Source organism: Xyrauchen texanus, chromosome 14 (assembly GCF_025860055.1).
Source record: "Xyrauchen texanus isolate HMW12.3.18 chromosome 14, RBS_HiC_50CHRs, whole genome shotgun sequence".
Classification (NCBI taxonomy): domain Eukaryota; kingdom Metazoa; phylum Chordata; class Actinopteri; order Cypriniformes; family Catostomidae; genus Xyrauchen; species Xyrauchen texanus.
In genome coordinates, this window is record NC_068289.1 from 13394525 (window position 1) to 13417087 (window position 22563).

At 39.7% G+C, this 22563-nt stretch overlaps 1 protein-coding gene across 1 annotated transcript in view; it reads right to left on the minus strand.

Moving 5' to 3' along the window:
• Positions 1-254: 254 nt before the first annotated feature.
• The window catches only part of LOC127654867 (collagen alpha-1(IV) chain-like), an 84211-nt gene continuing 61902 nt past the window's right edge, over positions 255-22563 (minus strand). Inside the window, exons 34-52 of the mRNA XM_052142380.1 lie at positions 22317-22469; positions 21309-21407; positions 21114-21203; positions 20572-20711; positions 20353-20479; positions 20167-20247; positions 19380-19478; positions 18938-18988; positions 18663-18848; positions 18327-18460; positions 18164-18236; positions 17949-18020; positions 15346-15474; positions 15117-15215; positions 14668-14880; positions 4752-4929; positions 4538-4652; positions 4059-4231; positions 255-2552 (exon numbers count right to left, since the gene is read on the minus strand). Coding sequence (XP_051998340.1) covers positions 2471-2552; positions 4059-4231; positions 4538-4652; positions 4752-4929; positions 14668-14880; positions 15117-15215; positions 15346-15474; positions 17949-18020; positions 18164-18236; positions 18327-18460; positions 18663-18848; positions 18938-18988; positions 19380-19478; positions 20167-20247; positions 20353-20479; positions 20572-20711; positions 21114-21203; positions 21309-21407; positions 22317-22469 — 2294 coding nt within the window. The 3' untranslated portion in view covers positions 255-2470. The remainder of the gene's footprint in view (positions 2553-4058; positions 4232-4537; positions 4653-4751; positions 4930-14667; positions 14881-15116; positions 15216-15345; positions 15475-17948; positions 18021-18163; positions 18237-18326; positions 18461-18662; positions 18849-18937; positions 18989-19379; positions 19479-20166; positions 20248-20352; positions 20480-20571; positions 20712-21113; positions 21204-21308; positions 21408-22316; positions 22470-22563) is intronic.

The window sequence follows — 22563 nt, forward strand, 5'->3', positions numbered from 1 at the left end:
CTAAGTTTAAAATATTGAATCTGAAGACAGAATTGAATAAATAATAACTGTTTAATATAATTATAATAATAATAATAATAATAATACATCTGTTATAAACACTTTTCTAAAACACTTTCCCTGTCGTCCAATGATCAGAAAAAAGATAGTCCTGTCTAACACTCATGCCATTTGTTAAGCAAATGTTTTAAATTTGTCATATTACACATTTAAATGTAACCCTGTAGCTAGTATTATAACAAGAACACATCACACATTTATACAAACATTTTATTGTATGACAGTATGGAGTGAGGACATCATTAAAATAATTTGACACTGAAAAAAAGTATTTTCACAAATTTCACTCAACCTTGGTAGTCAACATATTTCATAGCAAAGCATAAGAGCAGTTATTATTAGAAATGGACATTCATGGCTACAACAATGCACAGCTACAGCGGGTGTGTGAGATCAGTGACACTAAAGAGAGATCGAGGCAGACCAAGCAGAGTGTGTGGGCTTTAGAGCACATCCGAGAACTTTCACAACTGAATTCATTAAAGGCACTTTCAAATTTAAACACAACTAGCTATTTGCCTTTTACTGAAATAGAGGAACAGCTTTAATTGAATGGACTTTTAAAAAAGGTCAGCTTCAGTGAGCTTTATATACAAGGGAAATTCTGTAGAGGCAAGCAGTGTAGATTGCATAGTCAAGTATTATCAGTGTAAAATTATAAAAACATCACACGGGGACATGTATGTTCTTTGGTCTAGTACTCGCAGCAAGACAACAAAGGAAACTTGAAACATATAATGGCATCCAGAGGCAAATGAAATAAATGACAACATCTCATTCTGCATGAGTGAACATGTTTACTTCAGAAACACACTCTATTTTCTGGATAAACCTATTGCTAAGAGGCTTAAAGTTTATTTAAGACATGGTAGGAGTCAAGTCAGTTGTGTTTGTTGAGTTCAAGTCAATAGGATGTCAAATTAGACGTCAAACAAACAAGCCGTAATTAGCTTGAATTCCTAACAAAGTTTTCAAGGCAACTGAGGGTATCAAGTGAACTTGGTAGTGCACTTGAATATGCTGTATGTTCAAAATATGACTTCTGATTAGTTTTGTTAGATGTATAAAAAGATAATCAAGGGATTGAATATGTTTAATCACGAATAGGCGTGAGATAAAAGAGATAGTCTGCAATATCTGTGCCACAATCATCACCAAACGGAATTGCACAAATTAAGATTGTTTTCAAAAGGGTTTTTTTGAGCACTCCCCCATTGGTTGGACAAACAGATAGTCTCGCCCCAAGCTCACAACGCTGGTTCAGCACAATTGCTGTACCGGGCTGCTCAAAAACAAACAAAGCAATGTTTTTGATTGCACCACAGAGTTTACACTTTTCAGAAAGTTAAACTACAAATGGCTTACTTCTAGTTGTCTTTGCATATTAAGCTGGGATAGGAGAAATTATAGCAACATAAACTAAATTATATACTTCAGCTTTAAGAGGTTAAATGGCCTCATGGAAAAGTATTTGGCAAGCCATATCCACCTGACTGAAACTGTGTTTTTACACAAAAGTAATTTCTGCATCAAAAGGCAAGCAGACCAGACCTACGAGCACACATATAAACATATGCTCACATGATCATACATAGAAAAAGATACATTTAGTGGATTTCAACATGGCAAGTATTAGTCTTAAGCGCACAAGTTGATAATAGAAAACAGTGCAGAATATTACAGTTTATGTGCTGTGACGGTATTCCGCAGTGGTTAATAGAGAAAACAAAAAATCAATAGAGAAAGGCCCCTTGGTGCTTAAACTCTCATCTCATAACTTTTCATAAATAATTAAGTATAACAAAATCAATTGCATTTTACCTGAAAAGATTATGGTGACATGGTGTTTAGTACTAAATAGAGCACTATATTTACAACAAGGCTTGAACTTTGCCTTTCCTACATCATACAAAGAGGGTGCTGACAAACTTACTGACAGTGGAGTATGAAAAATGTATTATCCAAATCTGTAATATTAGTGACGGTTGATTATAAAATTTAGAAAGATAGAAATAAACAGGATATTTGCTTTGGATATTGTTGAATGGCATGATAAATAATGATGAAAAACATAAGAAGGTCTGGATGGGATAGCATCCAATTAATATAGACACTTGTTCAAGATGGCTACCTGCTTACTCATAGATATATATATACTCAGTGCAAGTGTAAACAGGTGTCATTCATTAGACACAATGGAACAATGTTAGTTAAGCGCTCTGTATGAAGCAAATGTGCTGGTAGATCTTGAGGTTCCATAGCTATATACTGGAGGACGCTGAGACTTATGTTTTTCTATATGTGTTCATGAAGTTTTTCCATTGGCTTCTCATTGAAGTAGCACCATATATTTTTTGTTGTTCATTTGTAAAACTGGAACATAAAGAGCAGATGCAATGCTGAGGCTTATTTATACCCTCTTCATGCACACTTGACACCTGCTAATGTGAGTTTGCAGATTTCCAGCCTTTAGTGTTGTAGGGACAGGTTTCCTGCAAGCACAATGCACAGAAAATTTGAACAGGAGAACTGAAAAATAACGTTTTTCATCTATTTATGACAAGAATCCTGTAAAAGAGTTGCTGACAAATACCAAGGGCATGAACTATTTTTGGTAACACCTTACAATAAGCTTCCATTCACTAACATTAGTTAATGCATTAGGTATCATGAACTCACAATAAACAATATATCTTTAAAGCATATATTAATATTTGTTAATGCTATTTAACAAAAATGGAATTGTGCATTGTTTATTCACCATGTTAGTTTATAGTGCATTAACTAATGTCATCAACCTTTTGATTTAAAAAAAAAATTATTACTATAAAATAAACATTAACCAAGATTAACAAATGCAATAAAAGTATTGTTCATTGTTAGTTCATGTTAACTAATGTTAAAAAATTGAACCTTATTGAAAAGTGTAACCCTTTTTTTTATTATTAAAGGTGCACTCAGTAACTTTTGTCATTGTGTCATCTTGGAATTACACTGACACCTAGCAGCTTGGATGCAGCATCATTTAAAATCGGTTTTCAGTTTCAAATGGCAATGTAGAAGTTTAGTATACACAGTCAGCCATTATTATTTTAATCAATGAGAGAAAGTGTCAAATAACAGGACAGTTACTGAGATTAAGCGAGTAGTATTTGGCTGGTCATGTGATTCTAATATGGCAGTCCCCATGTACAGACCCTCTCCATGTAAAATAAAACAGCTTTTATAAGTTTACTTATATGACTAAAGTCTTCATTTTAATGTGAGTAGTCATGATTTCCTTCATATATTACAATTAATTAAATTACAATTAATGTCTTCAGGAGTAAAACTTTTTTAATGAGAAAAAGACTACTGAATGAACCCTTAATATATGAAAACTTTTTATCACATATTTGCCATTCACTTAAACAGTCGTGTGTTCAAACAGTCCACTAAAAATGCTCTATATGGTCTCTCATTAAATTGTCAATTATAAAACTCTACCACAAATTATGGATTTAGAAAAATGCCATTTCAAATAGTTTAAGGTGAATTAAATCATTTAAATAAAATAAAAAATATATATCTTAATTTAATAAAATATTGGGTCACTTTATATTGCTTTGCTTGTGTTACAGTGTTATTATAGTGTATAAGTACAAGAATAGTAAATCTGTAAAGTAAATTCATACTTCTAATCTTTTACACGTTTGACTTGTATTTTTGAGTTGATCAGTTTATTACTTGTTTATTCCTTTATCACCAAGGAATTATTGCACCCCCTTGTGGTTAGACAGAGGCTTTGATTTAGCTGGGGAAGACACCATGGGTCAGATGTCAGATGAATAAAGGATAAAGCTTTCAGATTGAAACTAAGCTTGATATGTGATATTTTCTGTGTAAAATTGACAAAAATGATCAAAAACTTTAATATGATGGATCCAAAGGTTAAGAGACTCCATGAGATTTTGAGGCACAACCAGTTGATAAAGTATTTAAAGGGTGTTAAAGCTTACGTAAACATCTCGTCGTTGTCTATGGTGGCTAACCAGAAGCTGTAGGAATTGGCATAGTAGTTGCACGTGCCACGACCATGACACTCGATGAAGGGAGCAGAGCGGAACTCCTCCAGACAAGAGCCAGGAGAGGCCAGAGCCTGACCAGAACCCTCAGCACCAGCACTGGTGTGCTGTTTTACACACACAGAAAGAGAGAAAGAGACTATTATCCAATTCACAAGTTCACATGTTCATGTTTATATTATTCTTTAGAGAGTGATAAAAATAAACAGATTTTTAACATTCCTCTATTAATTTGTCATATTTTAGTTAAAACAATTCAACAACAATGATCGATAGCCTGACAGTCAGGAATTTGCCTCCCCCATGCCCAAGCTTTTACCTGGTGAATTTATAATAATTCTATGCGCCATCTCTGATGTGCTCTAGAAATACTAGTTTTCAGTAATGTAGAACTATTTCCTTAGTCTACTCACCATGACGAATGAGTATCCAATCCAGAGGGAATCCCAACCCTGAGGACAGGGTGGGATCTGTATGGTCTGACTGTGCACAGCTATCACCATAGCAGGAGCCTCACATACGGCACATCTGTCACAGACACACATGAAAACACAAATACATGAAGATGAGGAGGATGAGGTTTTCTTACTCATTGAAATATCAAATGGGTGATTATAGAACACAAACCTGCTGATAAAGGGTCTGATGCTTTGACCGGTAACAGGGGCCATGCTCATGGGCATGGGTTCAGGAGAGGTGAGCCAGTAGGAATAGTCATTACGAGATGCAAAGTTACATACGTTGTTGATGTTGCAGAAGAGGAAAGGCATAGGACTGAACTTCCTTAGACAACTACCAGCTGTACCTATAAGTTAAAGAGAACAGAGAGACAGGACCTGTCGCTGATTAATCATCCAATTTTAAATGCACTAAGGTTTGGACAGATTTGACTAAATTGTTTCTCATGGTCTAAAAAATATTTTGATCAGGCTTAAAATTTGTTTTGTAGACAAATATAATATACGTATTAATATTTATTTTTTAAATATATATAAAACTAACATTTTAATAATAAAAAAGTGGGCTGTGAAAGAAAAGCAGCCAAGTATCCAGCATACATGGGAACCAGTGGGGATTTCTTTAAGACTGCAAGGGAAGCTCAGCTTCCCCTATAATGTCAAAAAAATAATGGTCAAATATGTACTATTGTGTAAACAATTTATTGACTAAAAATGCGTTAGAACACGTTCATCTCGAAAACGAGTTCGTTCAGAATCAGCTACATTACATATAGCAGGTCGGCTGACTCGATTTACTTCTCATACATCTGTGACAAACAAGATGGCGGCGCGGTAGCACGCAGCGGCCACTCCGGATCCACAATGGTGCTATTTTTGTTAAAAAAGCCCGACTTTTGCAACACATGGACATCGGAGCAACCAGTGTTCGTGTCTACCATCGCCAGACACTACTCAAATATAAGACTCATGCAAAAACCAAGCTGCATGATGACCTGCAGGAGGCGCTACGCGTACTCGGCTTGCTGCGGAGACCAGGCCTCCAGCCCTCGGCGTCGCCTGATGCCGGTGGCCGAGGAGAGGACGTCGTAGCGGTGTGCGAAAGCGGAAGCCGGAAAGAGGGCTGGGGTCCATGCTAGGCTAAAACAAACCCTAGCCAGCCGGCTCTCCCGTCTATCCTGCTCTCAAATGTTTGCTCCCTGGACAATAAACTGGACTATATCCGACTCCAGCAGGCTACGCAGCGTGAGTTTAGAGACTGCTGCGTCTTTGTTTTCACGGAGACGTGGCTCAGCGACAGAGTTCCGGATGCCGCTATTCAGCTAGACGGGCTCGCCTCGTTTCGTGCCGACAGAAATACAGCTCTCTGCGGTAAGACTCGCGGTGGTGGCTTGTGTGTTTACATCAACACGGAATGGTGCAAGAACTCTATGCTAGTCTCTAGTTACTGTTCATCGCTGTTGGAGCTTGTGACTGTTAGATGCAGACCTTTTTATCTGCCACGGAATTCACCACTGTTTGCATAACCGGAGTTTACATTCCCCAAGCTAACGCTAAGGAAGCGCTCTGTGAACTGTATGGGGCTATGAGCTGAACTGCAGAACGCTCACCCCGACGGACTGTTTATTGTCGCCGGAGATTTCAACCATGCAAATCTCAAGACAGTGCTCCCTAAATTCCATCAGTATGTGGACTTTGCAACGAGAGGGCTGAACGCGCTTGATCTTGTTTACACAAACATCCCAGGCGCGTGCGGGCGGAGCCCCGCCCCCACCTCGGCTACTCAGACCACATCTCTGTTATGTTAATTCCAGCATACAGACCGCTCGTCAGACGCACAAAACCGCTTCAGAAGCAGGTGAAAACCTGGCCAGCAGGAGCCATCTCTGCTCTTCAGGACTGTTTTGAGTGTACTGACTGGCACATGTTCAGGGAGGCTGCAACATATGGCGATTCTACCAACTTGGAGGAATACACAGCATCAGTGACCAGCTACATCAGCAAGTGCATTGATGATGTCACTTTCTCCAAGACCATCACCACACGCTCCAACCAGAAGCCGTGGATGACTGCGGAGGTGCGCACGCTGCTGAGGTCCGAGACTCCGCCTTCAGAGCAGGCGATAAGGCAGCCCTAAGAACAGCTAGGGCCAAACTGTCACGGGCAATCAGAGAGGCAAAGCGCGCACACGCCCAGAGAATCCACAGTCACTTCCAGGACAGCGGTGACACGCGGCGCATGTGGCAGGGCATCAAGGCCATCACCAACTACAGGACAACATCAGTTGCCTGTGACAAAGATGCCTCCCTTCCAGATGCGCTGAACGACTTCTACGCTCGGTTTGAAGTGCAGAACGACGTGATGGCGAGGAAGTCCACCCCTCCTCCCAACGACCAGGTGCTCTGTCTTACCACGGCAGATGTGAGGAAAACTCTACGTAGAGTCAACCCACGGAAGGCTGCTGGACCAGACAACATTCCTGGCAGAGTGCTCAGAGGATGTGCAGACCAGCTAGCAGATGTTCTTACCGACATCTTCAACATCTGTCTGAGCAGCGCCGTTGTTCCAACGTGCTTCAAGGCCACCACCATCATCCCCATGCCAAAGAAGTCTTCAGTGTCCTGCCTCAACGACTACCGTCCCGTCGCACTTACACCCATCATCATGAAGTGCTTCGAGAGGCTCGTCATGAGGCAGATTAAGACCCAGCTGCCCCCTCACTAGACCCACTGCAGTTTGCGTATCGTTCAAACCGCTCAACGGACGATGCCATCACCACAACCCTCCATCTGGCCCTCACCCACCTAGACAATAAGGACTCATACGTTCGAATGCTGTTCATAGATTTCAGCTCAGCATTCAACACAATCATTCCCCAGCACCTGATTGGAAAGCTGAACCTGCTGGGCCTGGACACCTCCCTCTGCAACTGGATCCTGGACTTCCTGACTGGGAGACCTCAGTCAGTCCGGATCGGGAACAGCATCTCCACCACCACCACACTGAGCACTGGGGCCCCCAGGGCTGTGTGCTCAGTCCACTGCTGTTCACTCTGCTGACTCACGACTGTGCAGCAATGCACAGCTCGAATCACATCATCAAGTTCGCCGATGACACGACCGTGGTGGGTCTCATCAGCAAGAACAACGAGTCAGCATACAGAGAGGAGGTGCAGCGGCTGACGGACTGGTGTAGAGCCAACAACCTGTCCCTGAATGTCGACAAAACAAAAGAGATGGTTGTTGACTTTAGGAAAGCACAAGGTGAACACACTCCGCTGAACATCGACGGCTCCTCTGTGGAGATCGTCAAGAGCACCAAATTCCTTGGTGTTCACCTGGCGGAGAACCTCACCTGGTCCCTCAACACCAGCTCTATCACCAAGAAAGCCCAGCAGCGTCTCTACTTTCTTCGAAGGCTGAGGAAAGCACATCTCCCACCCCCATCCTCACTACATTCTATAGAGGGACTATTGAGAGCATCCTGAGCAGCTGCATCACTGCCTGGTTTGGGACTTGCACCGTTTCGGACCGCAAAGCCCTGCAGAGGATAGTGAGGACAGCTGAGAAGATCATTGGGGTCTCTCTTCCCTCCATGAAAGACATTTACAAAAAACACTGTATCCACAAAGCAACCAGCATTGTGGACGACCCCACACACCCCTCACACAAACTCTTTACCCTCCTCCCGTCTGACAAGAGGTACCGAAGCATTCGGGCCCTCACGGCCAGACTGTGTAACAGCTTCTTCCCCAAGCCATCAGACTCCTCAATACTCAGAGACTGGTTTGACACACACGTGTCCTGAGTTGCACTTTAATAACTGTCACTTTATAACTGTCTGCTACCTCAATAACTGCTATGTGCATAGAACATTATCTCATAGTATGTTATGTTTACATTTTTAGAAACTGTCATCTTTTTGCACTACTGAGTACTGGTCGGCGCTGCACTGTCTATTGTCCTGTTCATTGTCAGTAATTTGTTGTACTGTCCTGTACTTTTTGCACATGTTTGCACGTGCACTTTATATAGGTATATAGGTTTTTTATATAGGTATTTTATTTCGTTGTGTTGTCTCATGTGGTCCTATGTTGGTCCTTTGTTGTTTTTATGTAGCACCATGGTCCTGGAGGAACGTTGTCTCGTTTTGCTGTGTACTGTACTAACTGTATATGGTTGAAACGACAATAAAAACCACTTGACTTGACTTGACTTGACTTGACATTCCCGTAGCATCAGTGCATTTCCCTGTTGAAGCCGAGCGTCCATTGACTTTAATGGGGCTGCTCTGAACAGTTTTTTTCAGTGCTCCGAAAATAGACGGTCATTGGATAAATGCTGCGATTATGTCCCGCCCACGGACGCTCAGCGTCTCTGGGGGTGAATGAGGAGTGGGCTGGCCCGGACTCCGGGCTTCAGCGTGATGATTGGAGGATCTGTCGAAAGACTGCATCTCCTTTTGATTGACAGCGAATCTGTACTATAAGAAGTCACTGAAGCTATTTCAGGCTCAGTCCCATCGCGGATTTCTCAAGTGTAGTCGAAAGACAAACTGCTGCAACCTATTTCTTTATATTTGTTTGGCGAAATTGCTAGTCAATTTGCATAATACATTTCACACAATTATACACCACATTCCTTGTTTCAGTTTTACCAAGTTTAATATATTTTGTTTTAGAGCAGTTCGTTCGTTCGTTCGTTCGTTCGTTCATTCATTCATTCATACAGTAGGCTAGGCTAGCGTCGTACGGGTGAAACTGCACACGATGGCAGACGGTGCTAATATTGTCGACCTGATTTTGGCGAAGCCATTTGAAAGTCTTCCTTACGAGGAAAAAATTTGAATTAAACAGCAGGGCAGATCAACACCTAAGATTGATTTAGTGCAAAAAATAGGGTAAATAAGTTTATAATGTAGGCCGAAAATGAGCTTCCCCTCTTTGAAAGACCAGCAGCCGCCACTGATGGGAACTCTATCAATACTTTTTCAAAAGTATCCACGATAGCACCTCATGAAGTTATGTAACGTTTGCAGGAAAGCGGCAAGAGGAGAATCTATGTGCAGGCTTTTTAATTAAAACTCAGAGAAATACACAATGGATCACTCTAATACTTTATAGATATTAGTTTCATTTTTTGTTAATGCGTGATTTTCTGTAAAGCTGTTTTGAAACCATGTGTGTTCTGAAAAGCGCTATAAACACTCAGAACATGACAACAGAAAAAATCACTACACCTATGAACGATTAACAATTGACAAAGACAGAGATAACATGAGGGCAATATATACACAATAACTAACAAGGTTGACAAGACACAGCTGGGATCAATTGAAAGGAACACAGAGAACAGAGACATAACAAAAACAAAACCAATCTTCAAACTAAAAGTCTTTATCCTTCTAGCGATCTCTAGTGGCCACTAGGGAGAATGTCCCAAGTATTACAAGTTAAGAGAGTGAAAGTCCAGATTGGCACTGTGCAGGGTTATTATGTAAGCAAAGTGAAAATACTTTAGAAAATCTCATCAACATTTTTAATCTAAAAAACTCCCAAGTTAAAGTTAGTAGAACTTTCATATTTGGAACTGCACATGCATGTCAATTGCTCTTAAATTAAAATATTGAGTTAGTTAACTCATGAATTTTGATGGGACTTGAACTCAGATTTAACTCTTTGGCTGAACTTAAAATGATCATGTAGTTTCAACTTAAATACTTCAAGTAGAGAAAACCTAACTAGGTAGTGCTAGCTAGAACTAAATTGTACAGGAAATGCTTTCATGCTGAATGCATGCTAATTAGAAACACTATGCTTTGATTAGCATCGCAGTTGCTCAATGACTAAAGCAATTTTAAATAATCTGATTTGTACATGTCCTAAATTTGCGTTTTGGTAAGAAAAATATCCAGATTTATTACTTAATAAACTATAATCAGTGGCTTCCAGTAAAGGTCGTCCACACATTCACTGGCTTCCTCTATCCTCTGCGCTTCTAAGTTCATCGCCGGAGCTTACACTACACCTACGTCATACACCGGAACTGGACTTTCCGTGAATGTGCGGACGGGTGTTACCTGAAGCCAGTGATTATAGTTTATAGAGGGCAACAGTTCAAAGAGGGAGTGGGCAGGGTGTTTGGAGTCCAGAGTGATTCTACCTGCACATTTCCTTACTCTGGAGATGTACAGGTCTTGGAGGGTGGGCAGGGGGGCACCAATAATCCTCTCATCAATCCTGACAGTCCTTTGTAGTTTCCTTCTTTCTGATTTGGTGGCTGAACCAAACCAGACAGTATACACAGGACAGACTCCATGATGGCAGAGTAGAACTGTGTCAGCAGCTACTGTGTTCAGCTGGCGAAGGAAGTACAACTTCTTCTGAGCCTTCTTCATAATGGAGGCTATGTGTGTGTCTCACTTCAGTTCCTGAGAGATGGTAGATTCCAGTGGTGTGGGGGTATTTCTCCTGAAGTTCTATATTATCTCCACTCTTTATTACAGTCCTTACTACAGGCTTAGCTGATTTTAGTTTTTTGCTTGTAGGTCAGGAGAAGATGAACCAGACAGTGATCAGAGAGTCCTTAAGCTGCACTTGGGACAGATCAATATGCATCCTTTAAAGTGGTGTAGCAGTGTGGTCCAGTATATTTCTTTCTCTGGTGGGGCATGTGATGTGTTGTTTGTATTTGGGCAGTTCATGTGTGAGGTTAGCTTTGTATAAATTCCCAAGAAGAAGAAGAATTGAGTCTGGTGTTCTTGCTCCATGTCTGTGATGTGATCAGCCAGCTGTTGCAGTGCTGCATTCACGCATGCTTGTGGCAGGATGTAAACACTCACCAGAATGAATGAGGAAAACTCCCGCAACAAGTAGAATGTCTTACAGTTGACAGAAGCACTTCTAAATTAGGACAGAAGATCTTCTTCAATGATGTAAATGCCTCCTCTTGTTTTCCCCGATGATTCCACAATGCAATCCACTCTGAACAGCTAGAAGCCCGGCAGATGAATTGTGCTGTCTGGGATGGCTTCATTCAGCCAGGTTTCCATGATACACAGAGCAGCAGAGTTAGAAAAAGTCCTTGTTTGTTTGAGTAAGAAGAAGCAGTTTTTCCGTTTTGTTGGCGAGGGAGCAGACGTTCGCCAGATGAATACTCGGTAGCGGAGTCCTAAAGCTGGATTAATGGAGCTTCATAAGTGCATATCCCTTGCATCACTGCGCCTCCAGTTAAGATGCAAATAATGTAGGGAATTATAAATCCCCTGTCAGTTTTAGTTATGAAGTTTTTTTTTTATTACTGTTGTTTCACAAACTCTGTTCAATGCAACACTACAGAGCTTCATGACAAAAATGCCCAATAGTCTCTTTATCTTTGCTCCTATTGCAACATTGGTAGTGTAGATGGAGAGGCTACTTGATGTCTTTAAGTTCAACTGGACAATTTAAAGCTAAACTATGTAATTTCTTCAACACTAGCGCCACCGAATGGAATTGCAAAAATAAACAATATTTTCAAAACAGCTTTCTGAATATGCCCCTCATCTGCCATGATGAAACAAAGAGACAGTCCCATCCCCAGCTCATGCTTTTATAATTGCAGTAATATTGTTTGGGTGGGTCTAAGCGGGTCACTCAAAACAAACATAGGAATTTTCATAGCGCCACAGAGACACAGTGGGTGCTTCTCATTTATTAAATTGTGCATCATCATTTCCTCACTCCTCCGTCATCAAGCCTGTGATGGAAACCGATCAAAGTCCGGCATCAAATGGGACGTATCTCTAAATACATCGTGAGGAGGCAAGGATGGAGGAAGATTACCGAGGATGCTTGAGCAAGGAAACACAATAGCATCCTATGTGAAAGACTTTTTGGTCGATGCTCCTGACGCATAAATTATCCTCCCCCTTCACATAAAAAGTGGTTTTAATAAACCACACTTGTAACATACTGTACTTTAACAGTGCATCTTGAATTATTACGTTATAAAGTATTAAAGGTATCAATTAATCAAGTGTCAACAACATAACTGCAAGTGCTCAGAGGTAATGCAGTTTTGCAGAGATGGTGCTTTGACTTGTGACTTGAGCAGGCCATTCCATTTTACAACTAAAACTTGCTTTGATTCATCCGTACTCATTGCTTGAATCCTTTCCTCTAAGGAATGCACCATTTTAGAATTGAGAAGCACCCAGTGTTTACATTTTTTGAAAATGAGCCTATGAATGGTTTACTTAGTTGTTTCCACACATTAAGCATGGATAGACTAAAGTATTTTAACATGGAAAAGTTACATACATACATAAATGTAAGTTCCTGTAAATTTAAAGAATAAAGTTCAATAGACTCAAAACAATAAAATAATTCAGGTTACTTAAAAGATGTCAGTTTCATGAACTCAAAAGAAAGAGAAAGTTCTAAGTAAGGATAATTTATTTTGAGCCAATTTGTATAATAAAATGTTGTCCTACTGTAAGATTATACATGCAGATGAATTCCAGCAACATGATTTGAAAAAGCCTTTCAGTTTGGAATGTGTCAACGTCATAAATTACCAGCTGTCAGCCGGAACCCCCACACAGTTAAACCAGGCTGTTCTGTGTAAGGTTACAAGGACCATCAGATTTGCACAACTCTAAGATATTTCATCTTAATCTAGCCTTGCTAGATAATGCTGAAAATCATTTTGAACTGTGGTAACATTTGTACCTGACAAATTAATGACTATGGACCTCTTTAAAATGTGTGTAGCGATGTGCAATCACCTATAATTGATAAATATAATCTTTAATTTTGTATGATTCATCTAAAGAATGGTAACTATACGTCTTAATTTGATAAAATACAATGATATGTAAAACCAATATGATTTTGTAACCAGGGATTTTATTGTTTTGTTATCTACACGTATAACAGCCATAAAAAAATTTAATGTTTAGTATGTAAGCATTCGCTGGTGTATGCAGAGAAAGATGATGACAACGAATATCATGTCTCTTGTACCATTCTCAAGATATAAAAGCTCATGATTAAATATGCACTATTTTTGAGTGGGAAATTTGTAAGAGTCTGAAACAAAGGACCAGAACCAGAACTGTCGGAAAAGACCATGTAACTCTGAAAAGTTACTTCTGGTTGGCGCAGGATACCTTTGGGGATGTGGCCAATTTCCGTTAAAAAATTTCCAAACAGGAAGAACTCTCTCAATTCGACGTCCCGAGAAAACTCATCACTCTCTACAGCCTCACTTCAAAGCTAAATTATCATTCATACAGACAAAATCTTCATTCATACAGAGATCCAAAACATCGATGGAACAACCTTTCAACCAAGAACCAAGCAACACAAATGGTATTGTCAACAGACTCCGTAAAGTTCATTTTCACTGTACTGATCAATTATTTCACATTCTGTCACTTTTCCCCAACCTGTCTTATGTATATATATATATGTGTTAGATTAGATTTATGTTAAGAATAGTAATAAAGTTTGTCTGTGTTCAAAGACGACTTGACTGTGGTATATTTTGATAAATAATCCCATCCCTGTTCCTAAAAGATTTAGCTTCAAAGCTGTACCTAAATACGTGTGATATTATTTTCAATAAGCCATGAGAATAATATCACTCCAATAAGTGAATTAATCATAATTCACTTATTAAAGCTAATACCGTACAGTAGAACTTGTGAGCTAAAACAACTAGACGTTGTATTACGATTTCAATGGTGGAGAATCTCTTAAGACAAAAAATCTAGTTATTTGTCATTTATCTAATTATATAATGGTTGTTGAACATGACTAATACCGTTTTACATTTCATTACCTAATAAGGTATAATAAGGACAGTTTAATTTAGTCCATAGCTCACATATTTCTAGACCCTAAATTCCCTTCTAAATTTAGCATACCAAATATCCTTAGATATAATGGTGTGAGAATGAGATCAATTTAAAGTTCACTTCTAAATGTAGCATTTCCTTAATTCCCTATACTACTCAGAACAATTATACAATATATTTTAAACATTTAAGGTTTACAGTGTATGACTGGTAGTGTGCATGATCTGTGTGATTGTCAAGCTGACCTAGGTCTTGCCCATGTGATCGCTCATTGCCCTGAACATAAAGCAGGGAGTATCCATCATAGATCGGCATTGTTCCCTCTGGACATTGTGGAACTTCAATGGTCTGACTGTGGCGGGTAACCAGGAAGCCATGATCCATTGATGAAGGGCCAGGAGGGCCAATATGTCCTGGGAGACCGTCAGGCCCTGGGGGACCAGGGTACCCTCTGGGGCCTAGAAAACAGAGAATTGGCATTAGCACACGGAAGCTACAATTTGCACATGTTGTACTGATGTGATGTTAAAAACAAGGACAAGAAAATTGTGCTTGCTTTTTTGCTGATCTATGGAATTTTGAGGAATGGATTAAAATGTGTTACACAGAGATAAAAGAACTACAGTCTCATTGGTATCTGAAAGTGTCATCAAGCAGATTCTGTGTGGGCCCTTTTGTGTGTCACTGCACATACCAGAGGGTCCAGTTTGTCCGGGCTCTCCTTTGGCCCCAGAATGTCCATTATAGCCAGGTGTCCCATCAGTTCCTTTTAAACCTGGATGTCCCATCATGCCTGGGAGACAGGTTTTGTATTAAGAGATGCCAACTTAAATTAAGCATCAGTTGCTTGTAAGAACTGCTTACTACTCTTTTGTGTTTACTGTTTTTGTAAGCTCTGAAGATCAGATATTTGAAACACTCACCCTGTGTTCCTTTCGGTCCAGGGAAGCCTTGGAGTCCAAGTGGACCTTGGGGACCTTGTGGTCCTGGAAAACCAGGATCTCCCTTTACAAACGTGTGTGGACCAGGTGGTCCAGGGGGGCCTTCAGTACCTTGAAATGAAAAAACATTAAACTCAATTAATCTGATTTTAGTTTCCATTATATGTAACAGGAATGGTGTTTCATCAGCCATCTAAGGGGGTACCTCAAACAGGGATTTGAGGAAGCCATTAGGAGGACTCACAAATGTCTTCAATAAAAAGTCCAGTTGCTCTCTAAATTGTATATTTCTGATATAAAATTTCAATTTTCAACATTATATATTTCAGATATTCTACAATAACCTTGATAGATTTTCATATATGCATTTATACTTTGATTCAAATGACATTAAGAATGCATTCAAGCTATATTTTTTATTAGTATGCATGTTCGCTGGGAATTGAACACATGACCTGTTGATTGCTAGCACCACACTCTAAGAGTTGATACAGGAGCTGAGGACATACAATACAAAGGACATACAAATATAGTAGTTAAATTATATACAGCCAATTTTATATTTTAAAATAATTTCAATTTATTTATCATGCTTGAAATTGTTAACCCATGGTCATCCCTGGGTAAACTAAATCATGTGTTATCTTGTTTCATGTTTCACTGTTCATCCTAAAATGTATATTCCAGGCTCAATACAGGTTAAGCTAAATCGACAGCATTTGTGGCATAATATTGATGATTACCACAAAAAAAAATAATTTGACTTGCCCTTCCTTTTCTTTAAAAATAAAAAAGCAAAAATCTGTGTTCCAGTGAAGCACTCACAGTGGAAGTGAATGGAACCAATCCATAAACTTTAAAATACTCAACGTTTCAAAAGTATAGCCACAAGGCAAATTTTTAATTTAATGTGATAAAATTGCTTACTAAACTTTTCTGTGTAAAGTTATTACCAATTTTACAACTTCATTGCCATGATGATGTAGTCAACAAACCCTGAAACCCTAAAAAGATTATAAAATGTATGATTTATAGATCAACTAATACATGAGTATTAACAGTGGAATTAATATAAGTGCTTTTATTCTATTCACTTCCATTTTAATTTCCTCATGGTACCCTTTAAATTATTTATTATTTTAAGAAAATGAGGGACGAGTCTAAATAATTTTTTTTGTGGTAATCAATATCATGCCACAAATGGTGTCAAGTGAATTTAACTTGTATTGAACTAGGAATAATCCTTTAACCGTGCATTATTAATTAACCCTGGGTATTAATTTCCAGAGGTTTCACACTATAAATCTGTAAGTCCTGGTTGATGGTCTAATGTGCATTTTTGCAGTGTTAATAACAATGATTGGATGAATACATCTCCCAACGGACACGCAACCTGTCAGTGGAGCTGCTCTTCTGTGGAAATGTTGCCTACAAATCAGCTCTGTTTGTCTTTCGTCATCTGAAACATACCACGAAAACACGCAAAAGGAATACTGTCCAGTTATCACATTTGCCATCCCTGTTCGACATTTTACTGGTTGTCCTCAGATTTAGAATGTTAACAGCACTTGCAAGTTCTATGACTGCGCGAAGTGCATGAGTATTTAATGAGGTAAGCACTGAAGCCTTTTTATGCCTTTTCTTTTGCTAAACAACTTTCTGAAACATTCTAACACTGCATCATTTTACACTGTATCCCTTTGGAACCACAATACCACAAGTGGATTACTATTCATATTTTAATGGAACTCTCAGAGTTCAGCTACTTGTTGATTGTATTTTGTTGTCTTTGTGGCTGAGCTCTGACATTCTTGTTTAGTGTCTTGTGTAGTCTTTGTGAGAGTGCATGGCTCGTCCTTTTGACGCTGCCTTGCATTCTCTTGTCTTGTTGGTTATTGGCACGAGTTCATTGCTCCTATGTCATTCTTTCAGTGGTCGAACCCCTGCACAAATGTCCCGTCTTGTCTGTTGTTTGGCATGGCTCCATGTTGCTGTTGTCTCTGGACTGTATGCGCTCATGTCATTCATGTGTTTGTGTCTGCGAGAACATGTGGCTTTGTTTTGTTTCCGTATTGCCTCAGGTCTCACGGTCTTGCCCTGCCTTATGTCTCTCTCCTTCTTTTGTTTTGCAGGTGCTGCAGTTATCTCAGCCCCGTTGCCATGGTTACTTCATTACCTTGTAACCTGGACACCTGTTCTTCTCATTTCCCCTCCTGATTTCTCTCCCATATATTTTCCCCATGTGCTCTGTCTTGTGTCAGTTTGTTGTCTCTGTTAAGTCAGATCGGTCACGTCTTATATATCTTCAGGCTAGTCTTTTCGGTTATATTTGCTATTTGTCATAAGGTTTTGTATTTATTTTGTTTCTCCATTGTTTTGTTATCATATTGGTTTGTATTTCCTTTTCTCACCACTGTGAGAGTTTTGTGTTCTGTTTTTCTTTTAATAAAAGGCCATCTTGTACTCTTGCGTTTGGGTCCTCCTCACTTCACACTTTCAGCGATCCGTGATAGAAACTCTAAATATTATAGTTCTACATCTGTAAAGTCACCCACAATAACAATATTATTTGATTTTGTTCATACCTTTAAGCCCAGGGAATCCTCTGTCACCAACATCACCCTTAGGTCCAAACACTCCTTGCTCACCCTTTATACCTGGAGAGATACAGAGCATTTTAATCTACCATCTCTATAAAGCACTACTTGAAATAATTAAAAAAGGATAACATACTTTACATGACAAAAATTATATTTAAATACAGAAATATAGTAAAGTCAAACTCCATCTTGACACTTACCAGGGAATCCAGGAACACCCTGTTGTCCCATCTCACCCTTTGGTCCATTATAGCCAGGCAATCCAGGCTCACCCTAAAGAGTGTATCTGTATTAAATCATACCCTGTAAATTTGTCTTAAAGGCAGAACTTTATTTTTGAGGATGCAACATTAACAAACTCACATGTATGCCAGTGACTCCTTTGTCTCCTTTAGAACCTTGAGGGCCTTGTGGCCCAGGAAACCCCACATCTCCTGTTTCTCCTTTAGCTCCAGCATTGCCTGGTATACCAGGTGGGCCTGGATCACCAGTTGCACCTGTGGTAAAAAAATTATTTGGGTATAAGTTTAGATAGTATTTGAGTTTGATGCATTAATCATAACACATTATCATGTTTGAGTAAAATCAGCCCATGAACTTAAGTTTATGTAATAAGACAGTACAGCTTTAGAGAGTTCTGGAGAGTTCCCCAAACATTTTCGACAGAACGTTCTCAATGGTGAAATATATTGAGTTCACCTTTTTCTCCTGGCTCCCCATAAGCTCCCCTGTCCCCTTTCGGACCCTCCATGGATGCTCCTGGAAGACCTCTCTCTCCAGGCCAACCTTGCTCCCCTGGGAATCCAGAAAGACCCTTGTCTCCTTTGCTTCCAGGAATACCTGGACTGCCGGGAATGCCAGGAAGACCAGGGTTTCCTTTGTCACCTGAAGAGAGAAAAGGAGAACAATTCATTTATTAACCAAAAGACACAGAGCAAAATCATTTGTAAGTATTGAGGATCTGTCATTCTGACCTTTGTTGCCAGGTTGACCGCTTGTACCAGGTAATCCTTTCCCTGGTACACCTGGGAGAAGGAGGACCAAAAGGAAGTCATCAGGTCAAGTCCTATGCAGGGCATACATTATGTTGGCTTGACAAAGCCAACATACTTTTATTTTACAGACTTTTAAGACTTTTTCAAAATCCCTAAACCAAGACCAAAAAGTCTGACTGTTACTCATCCAAGAGCTTTCAAGCTATATCCACCAAATTTGGCATAGACCTAAGCCTGTTCTGACTTGGGTTGCTATGTTTTTCAAACTGATTGTAATTACATTTTGCGCACAGTGAAAGATAAAATTTCTCATAGACTTGTACATTTAATGAATGTTCGAATGGGCAAATAATTATTGCAACTACAACTGTCAAAATCCAAATGTCAAACAGAATCATCCAAATGTCAAACAGAATCTCACCAGGTTCTCCCCTCTCTCCAGTGAATCCAGGAATGCCATCTACTCCTGGTAAACCTTTCTCCCCATGTGGACCTGGAGGACCCTGTAGACCAGGCTCACCTAGTCAAAAAAGCAACCTGATGTGCACTGACATTCTCAGGAGGGTTCTACATAAGACAGACTCTTTTTAAATGAGTATATCAGCATTAAATATGTGCATTAAACAGATTTGATAGTTGCAGGTGCACAAAAACAAAACATTTCCACTAACAGGTCAAATGAGGGCATGCTATTGCATGGCAGGGCCAGTTGCGTTCCCACTGTCACTTCATCATGCCTCCTCTGGGCTCCATCTGGGCCAACGTTCAGGTGCCCTGGCCAATCACTGAGTCAGGTCCAAGGTTTCAGAACTAAGATACTGATTTTTAAATTGTTCATATCTAGCTAGCAGCTTACCTCAACAGATCAATGGAAATAATAAATACCGGTCAGCAGACAAAATCAGGTCTCTTCTGAATATATGTGCTGATAAATATGTGCAATGTCAGAATTAAGCCGCATCTGCCAAACAAAGAATTAAGTATATTAAGGCGGGGGGGGGTGTGTGAGCTGGACACTAGCTAGTCACCAGAGTCTGATACCTCAGCTTGAGTTTCCTCCTTGCTTGAAAAATGGACGGGGTGTGTGATGTTGGTACCAGGATTAAGGGCAGGTTTTAGGGCAACGATGCAGGGCTATTGGCCTGATGGTGGGAATGAAATATCTAAATAACTAAATATCAGATCCATGATTATTAAATTTGACTTACCAGGACGTCCTGAAAACCCAGTGTCTCCTGGAGACCCAGGCAACCCACTGACACCTTTCTCACCTGGCTTCCCTGGACTACCTGCTCAGGAAAGAACATGATTGGTACAATGTTCTATTGCTCAAATTTGATAAACAGTACCTTTACAGTAACAGGAAATTCCATTGGTAAATGTGAGCAACTTGCCTGGGTATCCAGTTAGTCCCAGGTCTCCTTTAGATCCTTGAATTCCAGGAGTACCTGGAATTCCCATTGTACCTTTCTGTCCCTTTTGTCCAGGTTCACCAGGGAAACCAGGGGCACCTATATTTCCCTGTAAAATAATATCACAACAGATGACATCCATTAGCACTGGTAATCTGCAAATTTACACTTCATATTTAAACTGAATATAAAAAAAAATACCTTCTCTCCAGGGGGACCAGGGATTCCTATTCCTGCCTGACCAGGATCTCCTTTTTCTCCTTTGTGGCCATCAGCACCCTTAAATCCAGGATGGCCCGGAAACCCACTGATCCCTTTAGTGCCTTTTGGCCCCATTTGACCTAAAGAACCACAAATGGCTTACTGTCAAAAAGCATCAACAATAGTACCAGTTTTACTCACATTAAACTATCACTATAGCCTGCATATTGCTAAATACAAGGTAGCTATTTAAAGGAAAAGTTCACTTAAAAATTTACTCCCCCTCGTGTTGGTCAAAACCCATTTGACTTTCTTTCTTCACTGGAACACAGTAGGAGATGGAAGGCAGAATGTTAGCCTCAGTCACCATTCACTGTCAGTGAATATTAATAAATATTAATAAAACTATTAATAAAATTGAATGGAGACTGAGGCTAACATATCTTCTTTTGTGTTCCACAGAAGAAATTCAGGACCCTTTAATAGGTAATGTTCCTAAACAAGTTAGGTCAAACATGTAGAACAGGAGAGTACTGAAGTACCTGGATATCCCATGTCTCCTCTTGGACCTGGGTCTCCAGGCTCTCCAAAATTCCCTGGCACCCCAGGTATACCAGGGTCACCTTTGTCACCTGCAGTGAAGATGGAACACTCATAAAATGTTCTCATAATAACATGGTGCTAAACATCTACCAAAATGTACATTTGACTCTCAGATTATTGCGTGGGGCACTAACCTGACTGTCCAGGTGATCCTGGCATTCCGTCCTTTCCTGGCATTCCAGGGTCCCCAGTGTTTCCAGCATTGCCCTTCTCTCCCAATGGACCAGGATCACCTGGTAGAGAAGATTCAAATAAATGATTTTAGAGAACACCAATCTAAATCCCTTAATAAATATTCTAACAAAATATTACATATTCCATGGCCATGTAAAACATTTCAGAATAGACAAAACAAAGGAAAGTAAGGTCAAACCAAAACAACAAATGATCTATTTCAGATAAGTGGTGGCCCTTTTTGAAAGCCACAAAACCAGATACACATGCTACCTTAAAACTCCACCAAACAATGTTATTTGATAGAACTTGATAATCTTCAATAAATTAAAACTCAAGACTTTTATTGTATTAGAGTATTATTGTCTAGATTTTCTATAAATCTAGTTTTACAATGACAGAAATGTATAAATACCATGAAATCTTGACCAGATATGGCATTCACTCTCACTGCATCCAAATATCAATACTACTGTACTCTATGGTATGCCAAAATCAGCATGCCAATGGAGTAGTATATCCAAATCCTCAGTATTTATAAAACAGAAATAACTGATTGACCTAATATTTTGGTCGAGATTCTGAAGTGCAAATTGACTGGACACTTTATGATTCCACAATCCCTGGGGTGCTGAGAACACGTCAAGTTCAGAACGCTATATTTAAAAGAATGGTGGTGAACTGAGAGTCAGACGACTCTTTTGAAGTTATTCCTTGTGCTTCAATGGTGCTCATTTAACAAAACCGGAGTAGATTATTTTTGTGGTTGTTATTATTACGTCATATATTCAGGTCCCGGGTCAATACCCACATTCCCAGATGAAGTATATCAGAAATCTATTTATAATGCTCTCATGCATCCCTAAATAATGTACGGTTTCTCAGCCAAGAAGTGCATCCTTCATTAAATACAGTACATAATCTTACCATACATGATTTCTGGCAGATGGTGTGTGTCTCTCTCTTACCCCTATTTCCAATGTCTCCTTTCTCCCCTTTCATGTGCTCCATGTCCACATCACTCATGTTTCCAGGTGGTCCCTGTAGACCTTGCTCTCCTCTCTCACCCTTTGGACCTGGGTCACCAAACTGTCCCCTGGGCCCAATCAAACCCGGGTCACCTGAAAGAGCCAGAACAACACCATGAAGATTTAGCTATTTCAACACCAGTTAGGTGCCTCATTATTTATATAAACCAAATTTACACCATTGAGT